This window comes from Callionymus lyra, chromosome 3, assembly GCF_982586985.1.
Source record: "Callionymus lyra chromosome 3, fCalLyr1.hap1.1, whole genome shotgun sequence".
NCBI lineage: Eukaryota > Metazoa > Chordata > Actinopteri > Syngnathiformes > Callionymidae > Callionymus > Callionymus lyra.
The window spans coordinates 40,779,657-40,799,748 of record NC_141820.1 but is presented as its reverse complement, the minus strand read 5'-3'; the positions used below and the strand labels follow the sequence as shown (position 1 = coordinate 40,799,748).

Below are 20,092 nucleotides of genomic sequence, written 5' to 3'. Positions count from 1 at the left end.
TAGAAACATATTTCCATTTCTTATTTAACTTTTTAATGAATGAATTTAATTTTGAATTCCAAGTTTCACTTTTCATATTGTGTATGGTATCATTGGCTGCCATTGATGTAGATAAAAGTATTCTGTTTTCATTTATTAAAAAAATACATGTTCTTAAAATGATTAATTCTGAAAATATGTTTTAATCATAACAATATGTTTTCTGTTATTTGAAACTTCTCCAATGTTTGGACAATTTTGCCCATTTGATTGTCCTTTTAAATATATAATACCAATATGTTCCTTCTTTTAGCATTAAGTAATGTCTTAAATTAGACTATTAGTTTGAGGGAAGTTGTATTTATCTCAAATCATGATTTCTTGTGTTTGGTAATTAACACATCTTAACTATTTCACCACATGTCCAAAGAGTAGTTTCCTAAAACTACATTTGTTCATATATACATTTACAAGTCTGCTAGTTAAGTTTTTATCTTTACACATGTTGGCTCATGTTTCTTGTTCACCTTCTAACAAGGAGATAATTTCATTTAAAAGTCTGCAGTGGGCAGTGGCTTCTTATTTCTCCCTCACTGAAGGGCTTCTCAACCCCACCTCTAACAGGATGAGAATGATCAGAATGTATGAGAAGGTCAGTTTTGAATCTATTCAGGTGGTGATAAGGATATTGTGTATGCGTCATGAGTTGTGTATTCCAAACTTTGTTGATCTGTGGATGTCTGTTAAAGTTTGTCATGTGTTTTATTTGAATAAACCTTGAAGTTAGCAGAGAGTTAAAATTATCAGTATGTTTTGACTTCATGGAGAAGAGAGAAACAGATGCGGGTTCGAGGGAATTTTTTCATTCTTTCACACACACACAGGGAGCAGGTCGTAGCAGAGACACTTTTTTATCTTATTCAATTTAAATTGAAAACATCATGTGTTTGTTTGTTTATCTATCTGAGCTCAGTGTGTTATTTGTAATATCTATGTGAATGTCTGAGAGTGTTGTGTGTGTTCAAATGTGTTTTATGAATGTTATAGTTAATTTGATCAGGTGTCAGTCAGACCTCTTTAATTATTTACCCACAACAGAAATACAGTATCTATTCTAGATTACTCTTTTGCTTATTCTTAACTAGTTTCTTTAATCAATATTCACTTCAAGGAGATTTCCTCTTAGTCTATAGGTGTTTGGTTTATTCAACTAGAGAGAAGATTTATTTTTCTTATTTCATAGATGCTACTGTTGTGGATTCTTAAGCTCAGGCGGTTTGACTTAAATGTTCTTCAACCCTTTATTTTTATTTTATTTGGCTGAGAGTTTATTTTAATTTATCTCTTAATCAACTATTTTTTCCTTTACCTTCCTACAGTGTTTTAGTCTCTATTTTTACCATTTTCACTATTTTAGTCTAATTCCCAAAGAACAATATCATACATTTCACTCACATCAAGATGGAATGGTTTAGTATAGTCTAGTCTAGTCTCTATAGTATAGTCTAGAGGTGACAAGTCAGCAGCTCTAGACAGAGTCACTTTTAATTAGTTTAAATAAAATTCTGCATCAGTTGATTACACAAGTTTTTGTTTAGTGCCTTAAGGCTGCTTTCATCATAGCTCTGAGTGGAGCAATCAGAGTATGTTATTCTGGGTTTACTGTTTACTGTTACATGTTAGACTCAGGAAGATATCATGTTTCTAACATGCTATATTTGTCTGCTTTTTCGTCAAATCACAAACAACTTTGCATTTCTTAATCATGTGTCTCAGGGCCCTGTTATAATATCTATTATATATATATATATATATATATATATATATATATATATATATATATATATATATATATATATATAATATAGAACCTAGCTTCTCCACCAGCAACCACAGCAAGAGCAACACGAGGGACAGAAGTGTCAGAGAGAGCATAGAGAACACCTTGTTCAGTTGTTAGTTCAGCAGCCACACCATCAGGACCACAAAAAATGTCACCGCAGACAAGAGTCAAGTTCATGTTTGCGACCAGATCGTGCCAGATCACCCTTGTTTGGCAAAGTTACGCCTTACATTAACAATTTTGTGAAATAAATGGTAAACTGAAGAAGAGAGCCGCTTGTTTTTCCTTCGTTATTCTAAAGACTTGATATCTGTAATACAGATTGTAGTTGAGTTAGCTGGTTACTTTTATCTGGCCTTATTGACAAATACAGTTGGGGGTCATCAGCATAACAATGAAAGTTAGTGTGTTCAAGTTTAATTGCCTAGTACAGTGGTTGGCAACCCATGGCTCCGCAGTCCCACTTATGCGACTAGCAGGTTTTTGAAAAAAAAGTATTGGTAAAAAACGAAAACTAGATTAATATAATTTCTTAAACCAATATATAAAATATTTAATATTTTTTAGCAAGTCGGTTGATATAGAAGTAAATAAGTTTTGGAATAATTGAATTCAATTATTGAAATATTGAAAGGTTACATTTTCCATTTTTTGAATAATTGAATTCAAACATTCGCTAATTAATAATTAAAAAATAAATTGTCTAGATTCAACATTTTTTAATTAGGAGCATTTTAAATTCAATATAAAAACATTTGAAGCCTTTTAAATTCAACATAAATGTGGGTCTAACAGTGCCACCAGACAAAACCAAACGAGTACCAAGCTACATAGACTGAAACTTCATTTAATTGTCATTGCACAGAAAACACAACAGTGAAACTGGCGACGAAATGTCATTGCTTTGCAACCGCTAAATAAAGCACTGCATTGAATTTTGAGGTAGTTGGCTGTAAACAATTGGGAGAAAATAAAGAATACAAATAGGTGTGAATGTATATAAATATAGATAAGATGAGGTAGTGCAGTTAAAATTATGACTTCACAGTGAAAATCAAAACTGTAAACAGAAAATAAATATCAGTTTAAAATATTGCACAGACAGTGTGATGTCGCATTTAGCAGTCTGATCATACTTTTAGCCGATCATGCAACTCATAGGTGACAACATCAAAGCACTGGCCTGTCAATTTAGGTATTTTCTTGACAAATTTCAACTTTGTTTTAATGTCTTGAGTTTCAAGATCTTACACTATATCTTACGATCAATCTGTGGTTTCTGATGTCAAAGGAATTAAGCAGGAACGTTGTTTTACTCTGTCAGTCAGATCAGTCTTCATAACAGCCTTAGTCGAAGCCTCATCTCTTTAGCTCACGTGGTTAATGAATTAATATGTTCGTCTTTTGGAGTCAAAACCTGCTCTTGACTTTTTTTTCCAATTTGGTGAGACGGTCTCTTCCCAACGCTTGTCCAGTTAAAAAGGCACTTTCTTCCAAATGATTCCCAAGATGTCTTCATAAGTGCATTTTATGATTTCATACTAAAAAAGATATACACTCAATCCCAGAAAATGGTGGAATAAAATATTCAGATGTATCCTCTGGACTCTGCAACAAGGGTTGCTTGATATACAGGTATTTTTACACTTGATAGTTCACACAAATGGGTTTTGAAACCGACCGTCATACCAATGGTTTTCAAACAAAAAACAAAAGCTCAAGAATGCGTAACATAATAGTGACAAAAGTACTCTAAAAAAGGAATATGTCACCTTTTTGTGTTTTGTTGTATGTGAAGTGTGTGTAGACATCAGATAGACATATCCGTCAGTCCTTTATCCTTTGAGTCATCATTAATAAATGACAAGTAAGTAAGTTATGGTTATTTCTAAAGCACCTTTCAAGACCAAGGTCACAATGCGCTTTAACAATCAAGAACTATACACGGTTAAAACTCTATACTATACTAAACGGCCAGACACATTAGGCAAACACAGGAGTCCCAGAAAATCAGCCTGCACAAATAAGAATGTCTTCAGATGTTTTTTGAAGGAGTCAGTAGACTCCATCAAACGTAAGGTTCACATACAAAGATCAAGAGTCCTTTGGTAGTATCAACTTGTTCTTCTTTAAACTTTATCTTCTTTATTGACAACCAAATATTACAATTATCTGCATCCCTATAGCGCTTATGGTAATAATGGAGAAAAAAACAAGGTTTTATATTTTCTTTGCATTTCTCTCTTTTTTCATGATTTCTTGTTTAAAAATCATATCGGGGCCTTTGAGTGCCAAAATGATATTGTATTTTTAATGTTATTAAATCTTCAAGTAAATAAGTAAGTGTAGTTATTTCTAAAAGATGTTCACTAACAAGTATGGGGATGTCAACAAAGGTCTTTATTTCAATTTATAATGGCCTCACATCACTTGTTGTATTCAACTCTGTTTTGCTTCAGACATGTACTACTTTGTGTTGGCCCCAACACTCTGCTACCAGCTCAACTTCCCACGTTCTTCACGAATCCGCAAGAGATTTCTGATGAGAAGACTCTTCGAAATGGTAACTCCCAAACGCATAACAATAAATGTTCATCATTTATTAAAGTTAAATCATCTTTACATTAAGGTCTTCTTGATGCAGCTTTTAGTGGGATTAATACAGCAGGTAAAATTAATCTTCATTGCTACGTGTTTAAAAATAACAAGGCTGCAGTTTAATTGACTTCTTCATTGCTCCTCTTAGTGGATGGTTCCCACAATCCAGAATTCAATGAAACCATTTCAGGTATGTTCATTTTTTTTCCAATATTTAATGTTGGTAAATATGATTTCCATGTATTTTTTGTTTAACAGCAAATGGAATTATCAAGGATGGTGGAACGGTTACTGAAGCTTGCTGTAAGTTTATTAGTTGCACTTTCGAAATAAAGTAAATGGCTATGATTACTCGCTTTATATTTTTAATTCGCTAAAATTATGTTTGATTAATTCATACCCATGCACCGATTTTAACAATTGCTTTAGTCTTGTTTCTTAAATCATCTCTCCTCTCTGATCATAGGTGCCAAACCATTTGATCTGGTTAATTTTTTTCTACTGGTTCTTCCACTCTACTATGAACTTCCTTGCTGAGTTGCTGCAGTTCGGGGACAGAGAGTTCTACAGAGACTGGTGGTGAATAAATAGAACATTGATCCGTTTTCTTCAAAAACAAAGAATATTATAGCTAAAAACAATACACAATAATATAAACGATTTGCTCCCTTATACAGTAATGGTCTTATTGTATAAAGTGAAATACTATAATAGTTAAAGCTGGACTGAATAGCTCTTTCAAACAGAATACATTTGACTACAACTAGTGTCAACTTAAAGTCAAAGGTATGTGAAGAATGTTCTAACTTGGATATGTACCAAATTTTGTTTGTCAAAATTTGTTTAATATCATTTCTGAACTCCGTCTTTAAATCATATCAATGCTATGTTTTCTTGTTTTTTGTTACAATAAAGCAGGGTGTCAAACTGGTCCAGAAAAGGGCCAGGGTGGTGTAGGTTTTTGTTCCAACCAGCCAAGCACATATAGGCGTCTGAAGACCGTAATCAATTAATTGTCAGTCAGGTGTTGCTTGTTTAAGCCGACACTTATTGGTAACTCATGTGTGCTTGACTGGTTAAAAACTGGAAAAAAAAACTCATCACCCTGGCCCTTTTCTGGACCCGTTTGACACCCCTGCAATAAAGGATACATAATTGCCAATGATATAACTGAACCTGGGAGCCATTTATTATTGATACACGCCATAATAATAATAAGGTTTTTAAGCTAAATCTATTTTTTAAAATGTTTTCAATTGTTTTTTTCAGGAATTCAGAAACTGTGACATATTTTTGGGCGAACTGGAACATCCCAGTTCACAAATGGTGCCTCAGGTAAAAAATAACTTTCTTACTCTGAATTATGACAACATACTTACATGCCTATTCAAAGTATAGAATACATCAGAAGAAAACCTCATAATATTCTTCATTCCAACACTAATATAGAGTTGGGTCGTGGGGGCAGTAACCTGATAAAGGACATCCAGACTTCTCTTTCCCCTGCCATTTCTTCCAGCGTTTCCTAGGGACCCCGGGGGATTCACAGTGTTGTGTTTATAAATAACTCTCGGACATGAGTAGCGTTCAGTCATCTGTTTATTTCACTAACTGGAACCACAACAAACACACTTCCGGTGATGACGTAAAACGGTCCATCAGTAAATACCACATTCACCTCTCTCCTCCCTGAGAACCAACAGCGTACAAACGCAAGGCACGAACATAAAGTGCAAATGACAACATTGAAACAAGCTGGGCGAACCAGGTAGACTGCCAGTTTGCCTACATAACCTTGTGGATTATTCTGCCACGTACCAAGCTATGCTGTAACGAAAACCTTTAAAGGTCAATTATATAGTCCTTAAGGTTTAGTGGTCTCTGGCAGGTGAGAACAAAGCGGGGCTCAGGCTGCAGAGGGTCAGCCTGTGGGTCTGGTTCAGGGGTACGCCGCTCAGGAGACTCTGGCCTGACATCAGGAAAGTCACAGTCTCCATCATCATGGCGGTAATTAGTCACAGCTGCTCCAGAGGTGGCTGGTGGAGACACCCGTCTCAGGTGACTGGCATGCCAATGTGACCCGATAGCCAGGCGAAATGTAGCAGGGCCCAGCTGTTCAACGATCTGTTGCAGTTCAGACCAAAATGAACACAGCTTGTGCGAGCGATTGGGACGGCATATCCGAATGGAGCAGCGTGCTGTTAGTGACAAGCTTTTAGCCCGGAGTGCTCTGAGTCCATCTACACCCCTGTTAGCCTGTGGGTTGTATAGATCAGTTTGACATGTTTAATAACCCTCCCCTCCAAAAAGGGCGGGAAGTCCACTGAGATGAACTGGGGTCCGTTGTCGATGGTGATAGTGTCTGGCACACCCTTGCAAGCAAACAAAGAGGAGAGAAATTCAATCAGCACCTCAGAAGCGGGAGAGCTGGTGGGGAGCATACACAGCCAGTAGGATTCGTTAAAGGCGAGGAACACCATGAATTTCCCTGCAGATATCCCACTGGATGTGAGATCACCGCAATGGGGACCAAGACAAAGGCTGCAAAGGCGGAGGTGTGGGCGTGCCAGTTTTCCCACTGGTTAGGCAAGCTGCACAGTCTTTCACCATCACATCAATGTCATTATCAATGCCAGGCCAACAGACTAAACTCCTGCAGGGCTGCTTGACCCTCACAATGCACAGGTGTCCTTTATGTAGCATATGCAGGACCTGTGCCCTCAAAGAACCTGGAGTCACTTTGCACATTCCCCTTGCCACACAGACATCATTCCAGCAGGAAAGGTCATGTCTGACATGGTTGAAAGTGGTTAGTTCAACCAGAAAGCAGGCCAGCCCTCATAAATGAAAGTGCTGGGTGAGCGCATGGTCCTAGGTTGATGCCGCTTCAAGCTCCCTGAGAGAGACTGCTGCTTTGAGGGGTGTGTGCAGCATAAGTCCAAGCTCTGTCTCAGATGTGTCCTGGCTAGTTTCCAACGATGAAGTTGGTGTGGCTCTGGAGAGCAAATGGGCTACAACGTGCTCCCTTCAAGGAGTGAACTGTGGGGTGAAGTTGTAGGCTTGCAGCTGTTCAGACCAACGGTAGTCGCAGAGGCTTGTGTCAAGTTCAACTTCAACTTGTTTTATTGTCAATATACATGTATCAAGACATGCAGCATAGATTAAATTGTAGTCCTATCAGACCCACCATGCAAAGCATGAAGACGGTTAAAGGAAATTAAATAAGACATTCAAGAAAATAAATAAATAAAATAAATAATAAACCAAATGAAATAAATAATCAACAATAATTAAATAATAAACTAATTAACTAATTATTATGACAACAAAAAACAAAGTTAAGGCACAGGTAGTGCAATTCTGGTTCTAGGACAGATCTTCAGAGATGTGCACACCCAGGAACTTGGTGCTGCTCACCCTCTCGACTGCAGCTCCATCGATGGTTAGTGGTGGATGCTGGGTGTGCACTTTCCTGAAGTCCACAATCTCCTTAGTCTTCTCTACGTTCAGGTGGAGATTGTTGTATTTGCACTACGTGGCCAGCCTGTTTACCTCACTCCTGTAGAGTGTCTCATCGCTGTTGTTGATGAGACCCACCACAGTTGTGTCATCCGCAAACTTGATGAAGAGGTTGGAGCTGGATGAGAGTGCAGCCATGGGTCAGCAGAGTGAAGAGGAGGGGACTCCGCACACATCCTTTGGGGGCCCCTGTGTTCAGTTTGATGGTGCTGGAGGTGTTACTGGCGACCCTCAGTGCCTGTGGTCTCCCCGTGAAGAAGTCCAACAGCCAGTTGCACAGCGAGGTGTTGAGTCCCAACTGGTCCAGTTTGTGGATGAGCTGCTGGGGGATGATAGTGTTAAATGCTGAGCTGAAGTCAATGAACAGCATTCTGACGTATGAGTCTTTAGTCTCTATGTGGGTGAGGGCTGAGTGGAGGGCAGTGGAGATGGCATCATCAGTCGAGCGGTAGACCGATATGCAAACTCGGCATAGTCTGGATGGATGGATGGATGGATGGATGGATGGATGGATGGATGGATGGATGGATGGATGGATGGATGGATGGATGGATGGATGGATGGATGGATGGATGGATGGATGGATAGATGGATGGATGGATGGATGGATGGATGGATGGATGGATGGATGGATGGATGGATGGATATTTCCTTCAGGAAATACAGTTCAAGTTCACAGCAAGTTTCATAAAAACAGAACAAGAACAAAGAGCAAACAAAAGAACTAAGTAGGTAGGTAGGTAGAACTTTATTGATCCCTCAGGAGGTCTCTTTCGGGATTTTTTTTTTTTTTCAAAATTATCCACAGCAAATACAGCAATTTTTCATAAAAAATAATAAAAATAAAATAAGAACAAGAACAAAGAGAAATAAAGAGAAAGAACAAGATGATACAATGATACAATGATACAAGTCTAAAGATAAAGATAAAGAACATAGATCAAAGAAAAATAACAAAGACAAAGGATACAAAGATTAACATAGAAGAGAACATCATGATACTTTTACTCCACTCCTGCCCCCAAACTCAGAATTGTACAATCTAATAGCCCGAGGAATGAATGAGTCCTTGAGTCTATTTGTTTTGCACCTGGGAAGGAGCATTCGTGCACTCATTCTGCGTCTCTGCTCACTGATGACAGTGCTGAGAGGATGACTGTCATCATCCAAGATGGACAGTAGTTTGTTCAGTGATCTCCTCTCAGCCACTGTCACCAGTGAGTCCAGCCAGCCTTATTGATCGATCTGTCCAACCTGTTTACACTCCTCTTGGACACATTCCCACCCCAACACACCACAGCATAGAACAGGACACTGGCCACTACAGACTGGTAGAACATGCAGAGGAGCTTCTTGCAAATGTTAAATGATCGAAGCCTCCTCAGAAAGTACAGAAAGTCTGCTCTGAACTTTCTTATAAACATCTGTGTTGCAGGACCAGTCCAGTTTACTGTCCAGACACACACCGAGGTACTTATAGTTATCAACTATCTCCACCTCATCGCCTCTGATGGACACTGGACGTGGCTTTGTCCTGGACCTCCCGAAGTCCAAGACCAGCTCCTTGGTCTTTGAGGTGTTCAGCTGCAAGTGGTTCCTCTCACTCCAGTCCACAAATTCACGTATTAGACTCCTATACTCGTCTTCGCTGTTGGCCCTGATGCATCCAACAATGGCAGTGTCGTCAGCATACTTCTGGACGAGACTCAGCTCTGAGTTGTAGCAGAAGTCTGAAGTGTAGATGGTGAAGAGGAGAGGGGCCAGTACTGTCCTCTGAGGTGCTCCTGTACTGCATACCACAGTGTCAGACGTGATGTCCGTGATGTCGATCAGTAAAATAATCCATAATACAGGAGACCAGATCAGGGTCCACGTGTATCTGTGTCAATTTGTTCTGGAGCAGAGTGGCCTGGATAGTTTTGAAGGCACTAGAAAAGTCCAGGAACAGGATCCTCACTGAACCGCTTCCTTTATCCAGGTGGGAGTAGGTCCGATGCAGGAGGTTAAGGATGGCATCTTCTACACCAACTGCTGGCCAGTAGGCAAACTGCAGGGGTTCTTGGGCGTGCTGGACTTGTGGCCTGAGGTGTTTGAGGACCAGCCGCTCCAGTGTCTTCATCAGCTGCGAAGTCAGTGCCACCGGTCTATAATCGTTCAGCTCGCTCGGCCGGATCTTTTTCGGGACTGGAATGATACAGGAAGTCTTCCACAGGGTTTGTACTTTCCCCAGCCGTAGATGGGTCTTTAGCAGTCGAGCAGACACCTTGTCAGGACCATTAGCCTTCCCTGGACGAATCCTCCGAAGTACATCGTGTACCTGGAGTGAGGTGAAGCTGGGAAGTGGTTGTGTGGAGCTGAGGGGGGCACAAGAAGGTTGGGCAGGTCCTGAAGCGGGCAGCAGTGAGGGTGAGGTGACCTGCTCAAACCTGTTGAAAAAGTTGTTTAGTCCGTTTGCCTCCCCCACTGTATCCACTGCAGTCAGAGAGGCCTTGGTCTTGTGTCCAGTGATGGTTTTAACACCATCCGAGACCTCTCTTATTTGTTCCCCACTCAGCTTCTCCTCCAACCTCCCCCTTGTAGGTGTCCTTTGCCTCCCTCAAGCATCACTTCACCTCCTGCTGTGCTGATCTCATGGCGTCCCTGTCCCTGTTCCTGAAAGCCACTTTATTCCTGTTAAGGACATCCTTGACCTCCTTTGTTACCCATGTTTTATTACTAGGGTAACAGTGGACAGTCTTAGCAGGGACGACAACGTCCAAGCAGAAATTTAAATAATCCGTTAGACAGTGTGTCTGTACGTCGATGTCCTCACCATGAGACTTCAGCAGCACATCCCAGTCTGTGGTGTCAAAGCAGTCTCTGATGGCGTCCTCCACAGCTGGTGTCCACTTCCTGATTGTCTTAATGGTCACAGTCTGTCTCTGCACAAGAGGAATGTACTTTGACTGAAGGTGGACCAGGTTATGATTAGACCTTCCAAGTGGAGGAAGAGGTTTGGCTCTGTATGCGTCCTTCAAGTTTGAATAAAGAATTCAATTGTCCTGTTATTCCTGGTGGGACAATCCACGGCCTGATGGAAAGTAGGCAGTAGGAGTAGAGTCCAGGTTGGCATGATTCAAATCTCCTGAGATGATGATAAACGCGTCAAGATGTTGATTCTGAAGTCGAGCTGTCATTGTGTGGATCTTCCAACAGGCAGATGGCGCTGTAGCGCTCGGAGGAATGTAAACACACAGTGCAATCACGTGACTGAACTCACGCGGAAGATAATATGGACGCATGCTGACAGCAACCAGTTCTAAATCTTGACAACACAAGACTTTCTTCACAGTAACCTGTCCGGGGCTACACCAGTGTTTATTCACGTAGTCTCTGTCCACTCTGACGGTGCTGAAACCCGGCAGGTCCACATGTGAGTCCGGAGTCAATTGAGTGAGCCACGTCTCCGTGAAGATCAACAAGCTGCTCTCTCTGTGGATCCGCTGGTTGTTGAGGGCAGACAGCTTGTCGATCTTGTTGACGTTCCCAATCGTTTGGGATCGATGGTCTGTGACATCCCCGATTGTCCGTTAGCGTAGCCTTTAGTTTCTTTCCTGCTCTACATAGTGGCGATGAAGTTCAATCGGGATCTCGTGGCGATCTCCAGCCTGTGCCATTGACTTCAGTGACAGCAGATCCTCTCTTGAGTAAACAAGATGATTCTCTCAATGTTCAAAAGTATCCATTTAAAAAATTATACTAAATTAAAAAAAAATAAAAACAGAAAGTTATAGATTATTGCTGCGGAGCTACTGGAGAGGCAGCCTTCCTCGTCTGCGCCTTTGATACTTTACTCAAGTATTATATAAGTGCAAGTATCAAGATCATATATCAAAAAAAAGAAATTAGAACTCACATGTCCCCGATCCTTAAAACTCTTCACTGGCTGCCAGTTTCTTTCAGGATCAATTCTGTTTTTTACTTTCAGAGCTATTCATGGTCAGGCTCCTCCTTACATCAGTGATCTGATCCAGCCTCACACCCCAGCCCGGGCTCTTAGGTCTGTGCATCAGAATCTGCTGATGGTTCCGCGCACACGCTTCCGGACCAGAGGAGAGAAATCCTTCCAGGCTGTTCATAATAATCTTTGGAACGATCTTCCTCTCTCTCTGCGTTTGATGGAGTCTACTGACTCCTCCAATAAAAAACTTAGACAATTTTAGTTGCGCAGGCTTTTCTCCGATTTTCTGGGACTCATGTGTCTTGTCCTTTTAAAGCATGTATTTTAGCTGTATAATATTTTTGTTTGTAATAGCACTTTGTGACCCTTGTCTAGAAAGGCGCTTTACAAATAACGCATACTTACTGTACTTACTATTGATCAAAAGGAAATAACTCAAAGTAAAAGCATACAAAGGAAAATTTACAAGGATTAACATGGAATTGAATACATGATACTTTCACTCCACTCCTGCCCCAAATTCAGAATTATAGAGTCTAATAGCACGAGGAAAGAATGAGTCCCTGAGTCTATTAGTGTTGCATCTGGGAAGGAGCATTCGTGCACTCCATCTGCTTCTCTGCCCACTGATAACAGTGTTCAGAGGATGACTGTCCTCATCCATGACGGACAGTAGTTTGTCCAGAGATCTCTTCTCTGCAACTGTCACCAGTGAGTCCAGCTTCATGCCAACCACAGAGCTAGCCCTTATCAATCTGTCCAACCTGTCCAACCTGTTGACACTCCTCTTGGACACATTACCACCCCAACACACCACAGCATAAAACAGGACACAGGTCACCAAAGACTGATAGAACGTGCAGAGGAGTTTCCTGCAAATGTTAAATGATCGGAGCCTCTTCAGAAAGTCTGCTCTGAACTTTCTTATACACATGGTCTGTGTTGCAGGACCAGTCCAGTTTACTGTCCAACCACACACCGAGGTACTCATAGTTGTCAACTATCTCCACCTCATCGCCTCTGATGGACACTGGACGTGGCTTTGTCCATAACGTAGTAGTTTTCTTCTAGATTCCAACAGCATTTAGAATAGAAAAATAGAATAGAAAAGCTTTATTCATCCCCAGAGGGGAAACACACTTTCACAACAGCGCAGTTGGAAGAAAATAAAGTGCAAGGAAAAAGAAATAATACAAGAGATAATACAAAATAAAATAAAAACGATCTTAAAAATATACAAATTATTTACAAAATTAGAAATTGACACTATTAACAAAATAAAATAGAATAAAAATAAAATAAAATAGAAATAAAAAACGGAAAAAAATAAAATAAAAAACACACGAGAAGAAAAACACACTACGGATTAGCATCAGGATATTTAAAGTAGAGAGTTAAATATCCTGACACCAGTTGGGATGAAGGACCTTCTATAACGCTCCGTCCTACACTGGGGGTGCCTGAGCCTGCCACTGACAGAGCTGGCCAGCTCCTCCACGGTCAGGTGCAGTGGGTGAAGAGCGTTGTCCCTGATGGAGGATAGTCTGGAGAGTGTCCTCCTCTCTCCCACCTCCTCCACCGAGTCCAGCGAGCGGCCCAGGACAGAGCCGGCCCTCGTGACCAGCCTGTTCAGTCTCTTCCTGTCCCGGTCCGTGCTGCCTGCTCCCCAGCAGACCACAGCGTAGTGGATAGCAGAGGCTACCACGGAGTCATAAAAGGTCCTTAAAAGTGGTCTGCACACTCCGAAGGACCTCAGTCTCCCCAGGAGGTGGAGGCGACTTCGGCCCTTCTTGTACACGGCGTTGATGTGTGTGGACCAGTTCAGTTTATTGTTGAGGTGAACACCCAGGTATTTGAAGCTGTCCACCAGCTCAATGTCCGAGCCCTGGATGCTCACCGGTTGATGTGGTGGGGACTTTTTCCTGAAGTCAATCACCATCTCCCTTGTCTTACCGGTGTTTAAGCAAAGGTAGTTGCTCTCACACCAGTCAACAAAGTCCTTGATGACTGACCTGTACTCCAGCTCGCCCCCCCCAGACACGCAGCCCACAATGGCCGAGTCGTCAGAAAACTTCTGGAGGTGACAGCTGCTGGAGTCATAGGTAAAGTCCGCCGTGTAGAGGGAAAAAAGGAAAGGTGACAGCACTGTCCCTTGAGGCACCCCGGTGCTGCAGATGGTCACCTCAGACCTGCAGTCCTGCAGCCTCACATACTGCGGCCTGTTGGTGAGGTAGTCCATCGTCCATGCTGCCAGCTGTGTCCCAACTCCTGCGTCCTCCATCTTCTTCCTTAGCAGCGCCGGCTGGATGGTGTTGAAAGCACTTGAGAAGTCAAAAAACATGACTCTCACAGTGCTACCGGCGGCTTCCAGATGAGTCAGTGCCCGGTGCTGCAGGTAGATGACGGCGTCGTCCACCCCCATCTTTGGCCTGTAAGCGAACTGCAGCGGATCCAACGCAGAGCTCACCGTCGTGCGTAGCTCGCGGAGTACCAGCCTCTCCAAGGTCTTCATCAGATGGGAGGTCAGGGCGACTGGTCTGAAGTGGCTCGGCTCCTTCGCGTGTACCGCCTTGGGAACCGGAACCACACAGGAGGTCTTCCACTGGACCGGGACCTTCTCCAGTTTGAGGCTCAGGTTGAAGATGTGTGTGACCAACTCACAAAGTTGATCAGCACAGTCCCTGAGCAGTCTGGGGCTGAGTCCATCTGGTCCAGCAGCTTTCCTGATCTTTAGTCGCCTTAATTCTCTCCTCACCTGTTCCGATGTAACAGAGAGAGGTGGCTGTGGGGGGTTGGGCAGCTGAGGCAGTAGGGCTTGTTGGGGTGGAGAAAGGTGGCTTGGAGGTGAGAACAGTTGGGGGGAGGGGGCTGAAGCAGGGGAAAAACAGCTTTGTGAAGAGTGGGGGGCAGAGGTGGAGGGGGGAGGGGGGCCCTGATCAAACCGGTTGAAATACTGGTTCAGTTCAGTGGCCCATCTTTGGTCTCCCCCTGCTGTGGCTCTGGCTCCACTCTGGCCATGACCTGAGATGTTCTTCAGGCCTTTCCACACATCCCTTGTGTTGCCCTGCGCCAGTTGCTCCTCCAGTTTCCCCTTGTATTCGTCCTTGGCCATCCTGATCGCCTTCTTGAGTTCACGCTGGACCTCCTTAAGCTCCTCTCTGCTCCCTGAAGCAAACACCCTCTTCTTCTTGTTCAGCAGAACTTGAAGTTGAGGGGTCACCCATGGCTTGGTGTTGGCAAAGCACCGCACCTTGCGGGTCGGAGTGACGTTGCCCTCACAGAACTTTATGTAATCTGTGGAATGGTCATTGAAGGTGTCGATGTCATCACCATGAGAGAACACGCTCCAGTCTGTAGACTCAAAGCAGTCTCTCAGCCTCTCCTTGGCTTCATCATTCCACATCTTAACAGTTCTTTTCTGTGCAGGCTGTCTCCTCACCATGGGAGTGTATTCAGGTCGCAGACGTATCAGGTTGTGATCAGAGCGGCCGAGGGGGGGCAGGGCGGTGGAGGTGTAGGCACCTTTTACATTTGCATATAAAAGGTCCAGAGTCTTGTCCTCCCGGGTGTGGCACTTCACGTATTGTGTGAAGGTGGGAAGAATGGAGGAAAGTGAGGCATGGTTGAAATCTCCGTTAATGAGCAGGAGAGAGTTCGGGTGTTTGAGCTGCAGGTCCGACACTGAGGCGCTCAGCCTCTCGCTCGCTGCGGCTGCGTCCGCAGAGGGAGGAATGTAAACAGTGAACACAATCACATGTGAGAACTCCCTCGGGATGTAATACGGGCGGATGCCCACCGCAACAAACTCTATGTCCTTAGTGCACACTTGTTCTTTAATGGAGACATGAGCGGGATCGCTCCATCTCTCATTAATAAACACCGCCACTCCTCCTCCTCTCCTCTTTCCATCCATGTCCCGGTCCGCACGAACCATCTTGAACCCCTACAGGGAAACAACAGAGTCTGGGATCTTCTCCGTCAGCCAGGTCTCCGTGAAACATAGAAGGCTGCTCTCCCGGAAATCTCTCTGATGCCGGGTCAGCGCAGCAAGCTCGTCCGTTTTATTCACGATCGACGTACATTTCCCATGATGATCGATGGAATAAAGGGACGGAACCTACGTTTCTTCTCTTGTTTCATCCGACCTGCTCTGCATCCGCATCTTTTCCTCTTGATTTCCACGGGAATCGTCCATTCCGCGCTGAGAGAGAGAGCGGTGTTGCGCAACCCCAACAGCTGATCCCTTGTGTAAACAATAGACCCGCTGAGCGTGTCTGCCGACGGAGTTCCCAAAAGTAACGAAAATAGCAGAAAACCGTATGCAAAAGTTGTAAAAGTGGTCTCGTTTTGTGCACAACGGCAACAAGATCCGACCACTCTAAAGAAAAAATTAAAAAGACGCCAAAAAAAAGGAAAAAGTGTAATAAAAAGTAAGAAGAAAGAGGGAGCTGTTGTAACCAGCTGCTGCTCGTGCGGCGCCATCTTAACACAGTTGCAGACATATTTGAAGTAACTATTTATACAAATTCAAGATATATCATGTTACTGTCTTTTTTTCTAGACACTTTTATAAACCAATGCTCAGGAAAGGAGTCAACAAATTATTGGCCCAGTGTGCTGTCTTCCTTTTGTCTGCCTTCTTCCATGAGGTAAATAACCACTTTTGTGCCTTTCTTGTTTTACTCTATTTCCAGGAGTTCAGTTCAATTGTATATACTACATATGTGGCCAGCTTCTTTGAAAAAAAATATGCCTTACATGGTAGTCAAGTTACATAAAGCATGTCACATTGGCTGGCTTTCAACCAGCCATACGTCCTCTGAAACTGGGCTACCCAATTCCCAGAAGACTTTCCATAGGGGCAACCTGCTCAAAGGTTATCCTAGTTTTAATCTGGATCCAACCTTTAGTTTGTAATTAAAACCTTTCAGTAAGATTTAGAAAACTTTTATGAAAAACCGGATTATGCTAACCCAACAGGGGGGATATGTATTCAAATTTAGAAATTGGTCAAGTTAATTTGCAAATCATTTTATTTATATTTGCGCTTGTCCAAAATGACGAACAATTGTATAACTACACGTCCCCCATCCTGAAAAAATGCCAGAGGTTGGTTCTCTAACAGTATCATCTACACAGCTACATTATCACAGAGAGGGACATTACAACGCCTGGTAGTGATGTTGTGCAGGACTATACACAGAAGTATTAAGTTGGTTCTACCAGCAAGTAATCAGAAATGATAGGAGTGGATTCTCTCAGCCACTGCAGCCAACTACAGCAAAACCTCACACATGCTTACTAAAAGCAGAGCTTGAAAATGCTTGTTTCTCATACTCTTACTTGGATAAAAATATATATATATATTTATTTGGATAACTTCTGAACATTTAGCCTTTTTTTTAATTTAAAATATCAACAATGCATTTTTTTAATGCCTCTAATAAATGGCCATAAAACACTTGTTTTTGTGTTACTTATTTTGTCATAACTTTTTTTTGATAATAAAGACATGTAAATAACATTCTGGTTCTTTTCCATGCTTAGTATTTGGTCAGTGTTCCTCTGCGGATGTTCAGACTTTGGGCCTTTATGGGCATGATGCTGCAGGTTAGTAAACCTTGATTCATTTCATATACATATATCATAACTAAGATTTTTTATAACTCTTCTGTATATATACAAAAAAAACAACAACATTATTATTCATATTTTTCAGCTTCCCCTAGCTTGGTTTGTGAATCACTACTTGTACGGTAACTATGGTAATGCTGTTGTGTGGATGTCACTCATCATTGGCCAGCCAGTCGCAGTTTTGATGTACGTCCATGACTACTACGTCATTCATTATGGTAAGGACACTGGACATACATGACCACCCAATGTGTTTTAAAAAGGGGCCAAAAAGAAATGAAGCTACTTAAAACGGATGCAATAATCTATAGTTTGTATTCAGATGTATTTTGTCTCCAGTATGTCACTAGTGCAAGTTAGAAAAAAGTATATCATGTCATATTTTGTAAAACTGTATTGTAAATGATACATGATTGTACAAAGTGAGGTTTACTTTATTTTGGGGAAATATCCAGTTTTTTCTGTACAATAGTAGAGGAGTTATATCAGTTAGATACGTTTACATATAAATGTCAAGTCTGGGTCATTGTATTCTCTTTCTATACATTAAAGTTAAATGATTAAGTAAAAATTCTTAAGCATAATAACATTGGCCTTTTAAATAAACTGAAATGAAAATGAAATGCTTTTAAACAATTAAATATTTCATCTTAAATCAGAATAGAGTTTCAATTATGGTTTCTGTTGAAAATGATTCAAACTATTATGGAATAGATGTTGGAAAAAACGAACAAAAAACAAACAAACATGACACAAAATATTATTAAATTAAACCAAGTCAGTATATTTATCTCATCAACAATAAACCCAACAAAATGAATTAAGTCAGAAATAAATATTCTGTGCAGTAACACACAAAAAATATAAAAAAAAGGTGAAGAACTAATAACACCTGTTATTCTCTCTGCTCCTTTTCAATAAGAGATCTCTTATAAATGTTTGATTACCGTTGGAAAATGTTGATGACAGTTGATACTAGTATATTTTAGATATACACAAAGAATAAATTGCATATCTTTGGAAGTTTAGGATTGTATAAAAATCTGATAAATACCATTTGACAGTTTACCGTATTTACAGTATGAGATCGAAATGAACTATAAACAATAACAATTTAAACACACAAGTCAAGTAAAGTCAGACCTTCTGTTTATAATTTTGGATTTTTTCCCACTGATATTGTTGATCAAAATGTGGATATGTTGATGAAGTGTCCTTATGTATAATTTTGTATCTATAGCCCACTTGTAGAACAAGGAATAATTAATGTGGGTATAACAATCCATATTATGCTTAAAGTATGGAATTCTCTATTTTATATTGTTGATTCAAGGATGAACAAATGAATGTACTTTTTCTTGGAAAAGCCGATTGGCATTGAATATAAATAAAAGCTTTTCTATGATTTCAACTGTATTTAGTTTTTTTTTTATACATTTTTTGCCTTTATTTATTATGTTGTCTACTTAAAATATATGCAGGAATACTAACTAAACCAATATGCGGTAAGGTTTTAAATACATTAAAACCATTATTTACATTTCTTCTGAAAAGTCAGATAAGATGGTGTCAAATAAGTAAGCGTGTGATAGAAATGACATGTTGTTCTTAAAAACCAAGTGTAAACGTTATTTTAAGTTAAATAAATAGTGGTTTAAATATATACTAGTTTTCTTACTTTTTTTTTTTACCATCATTCAAGTAAACATGCCCCTTTCTTGCAACTATGGTGCTGTGGCATTACCTGCTGATTAAGAGGGAGGATTCAAAAACCAAATTTAGTCAGTCTGTCACAGCAGTTTCCAGGTGGTGTGTCCCTGCTATTGATCCGTGTCCTTTTTGGCGACTCCATGCTATACATAAGACAGTTGAAAGACCAGTGTTGGGCTTCGGAGATGCCCTGCCTTCCCTCTTCGTTTAGATTGCCTCTTAGTTTATTTACCTAGCCTCTAAGTTGTTTAGGTTTCTTAGTTTTGTTTATTCCACTTATTTGTTAAAGTGAGCTACAGTTTTGTAGAAACATGCTAGTTTTTAATTGTTCAGGGAGTTGCTTCTTAAAGATTTCCAGAATATATAAAAATCAGAAAAGCAGTTAATTCATTATAATGGCATACACAATAATCCTAAATTAGTTTTTCTTAATAGATGAGTCGACACACCTGTGTAACTTCTGCGATGATTGTTTGGTAGATGGTGAATCAAATTGGAAAATTGTATAATTCTTCACAAATTATAATCTCTGTTGTGTAGGACTGCTGATATCACGTTATGCATGCACAATTTCGTCAACGATTAGAATTAAATTAAAACACCACAATGTACACAAGATGGCAGTAAGGTCCAAGAGTGTATCCTCAAAATAAAAAAACTAAAAATAATTATAAATAAGTCCAGAGTCCTTTCTCTTATAAAAAGTCTATAAAACTAAAATCAAACACTTACCAAAAAACGGTTTAACCAAAAACGCTGACTAAAAAGCTGTTCGGAAAATCATGGTCCGATCAACAACGTAGTAGGAGCAGCAAAGAGGGATAACAGAGTGGATTCAAAAATGACTAGGTGGGACTCTGCACAAGCTG

General features: G+C 40.9%; 1 protein-coding gene across 1 annotated transcript in view; it reads left to right on the top strand.

Annotated features, from left to right (window-relative positions):
- Positions 1-18,790, top strand: part of dgat1a (diacylglycerol O-acyltransferase 1a) — a 37,490-nt gene extending 18,700 nt beyond the window's left edge. Inside the window, exons 9-17 of the mRNA XM_087788006.1 lie at positions 4,282-4,385; positions 4,452-4,490; positions 4,569-4,610; positions 4,679-4,723; positions 4,887-4,999; positions 5,690-5,755; positions 16,441-16,528; positions 17,427-17,489; positions 17,599-18,790. Coding sequence (XP_087644132.1) covers positions 4,282-4,385; positions 4,452-4,490; positions 4,569-4,610; positions 4,679-4,723; positions 4,887-4,999; positions 5,690-5,755; positions 16,441-16,528; positions 17,427-17,489; positions 17,599-17,754 — 716 coding nt within the window. The 3' untranslated portion in view covers positions 17,755-18,790. The remainder of the gene's footprint in view (positions 1-4,281; positions 4,386-4,451; positions 4,491-4,568; positions 4,611-4,678; positions 4,724-4,886; positions 5,000-5,689; positions 5,756-16,440; positions 16,529-17,426; positions 17,490-17,598) is intronic.
- The last annotated feature ends 1,302 nt before the right edge of the window (positions 18,791-20,092 follow it).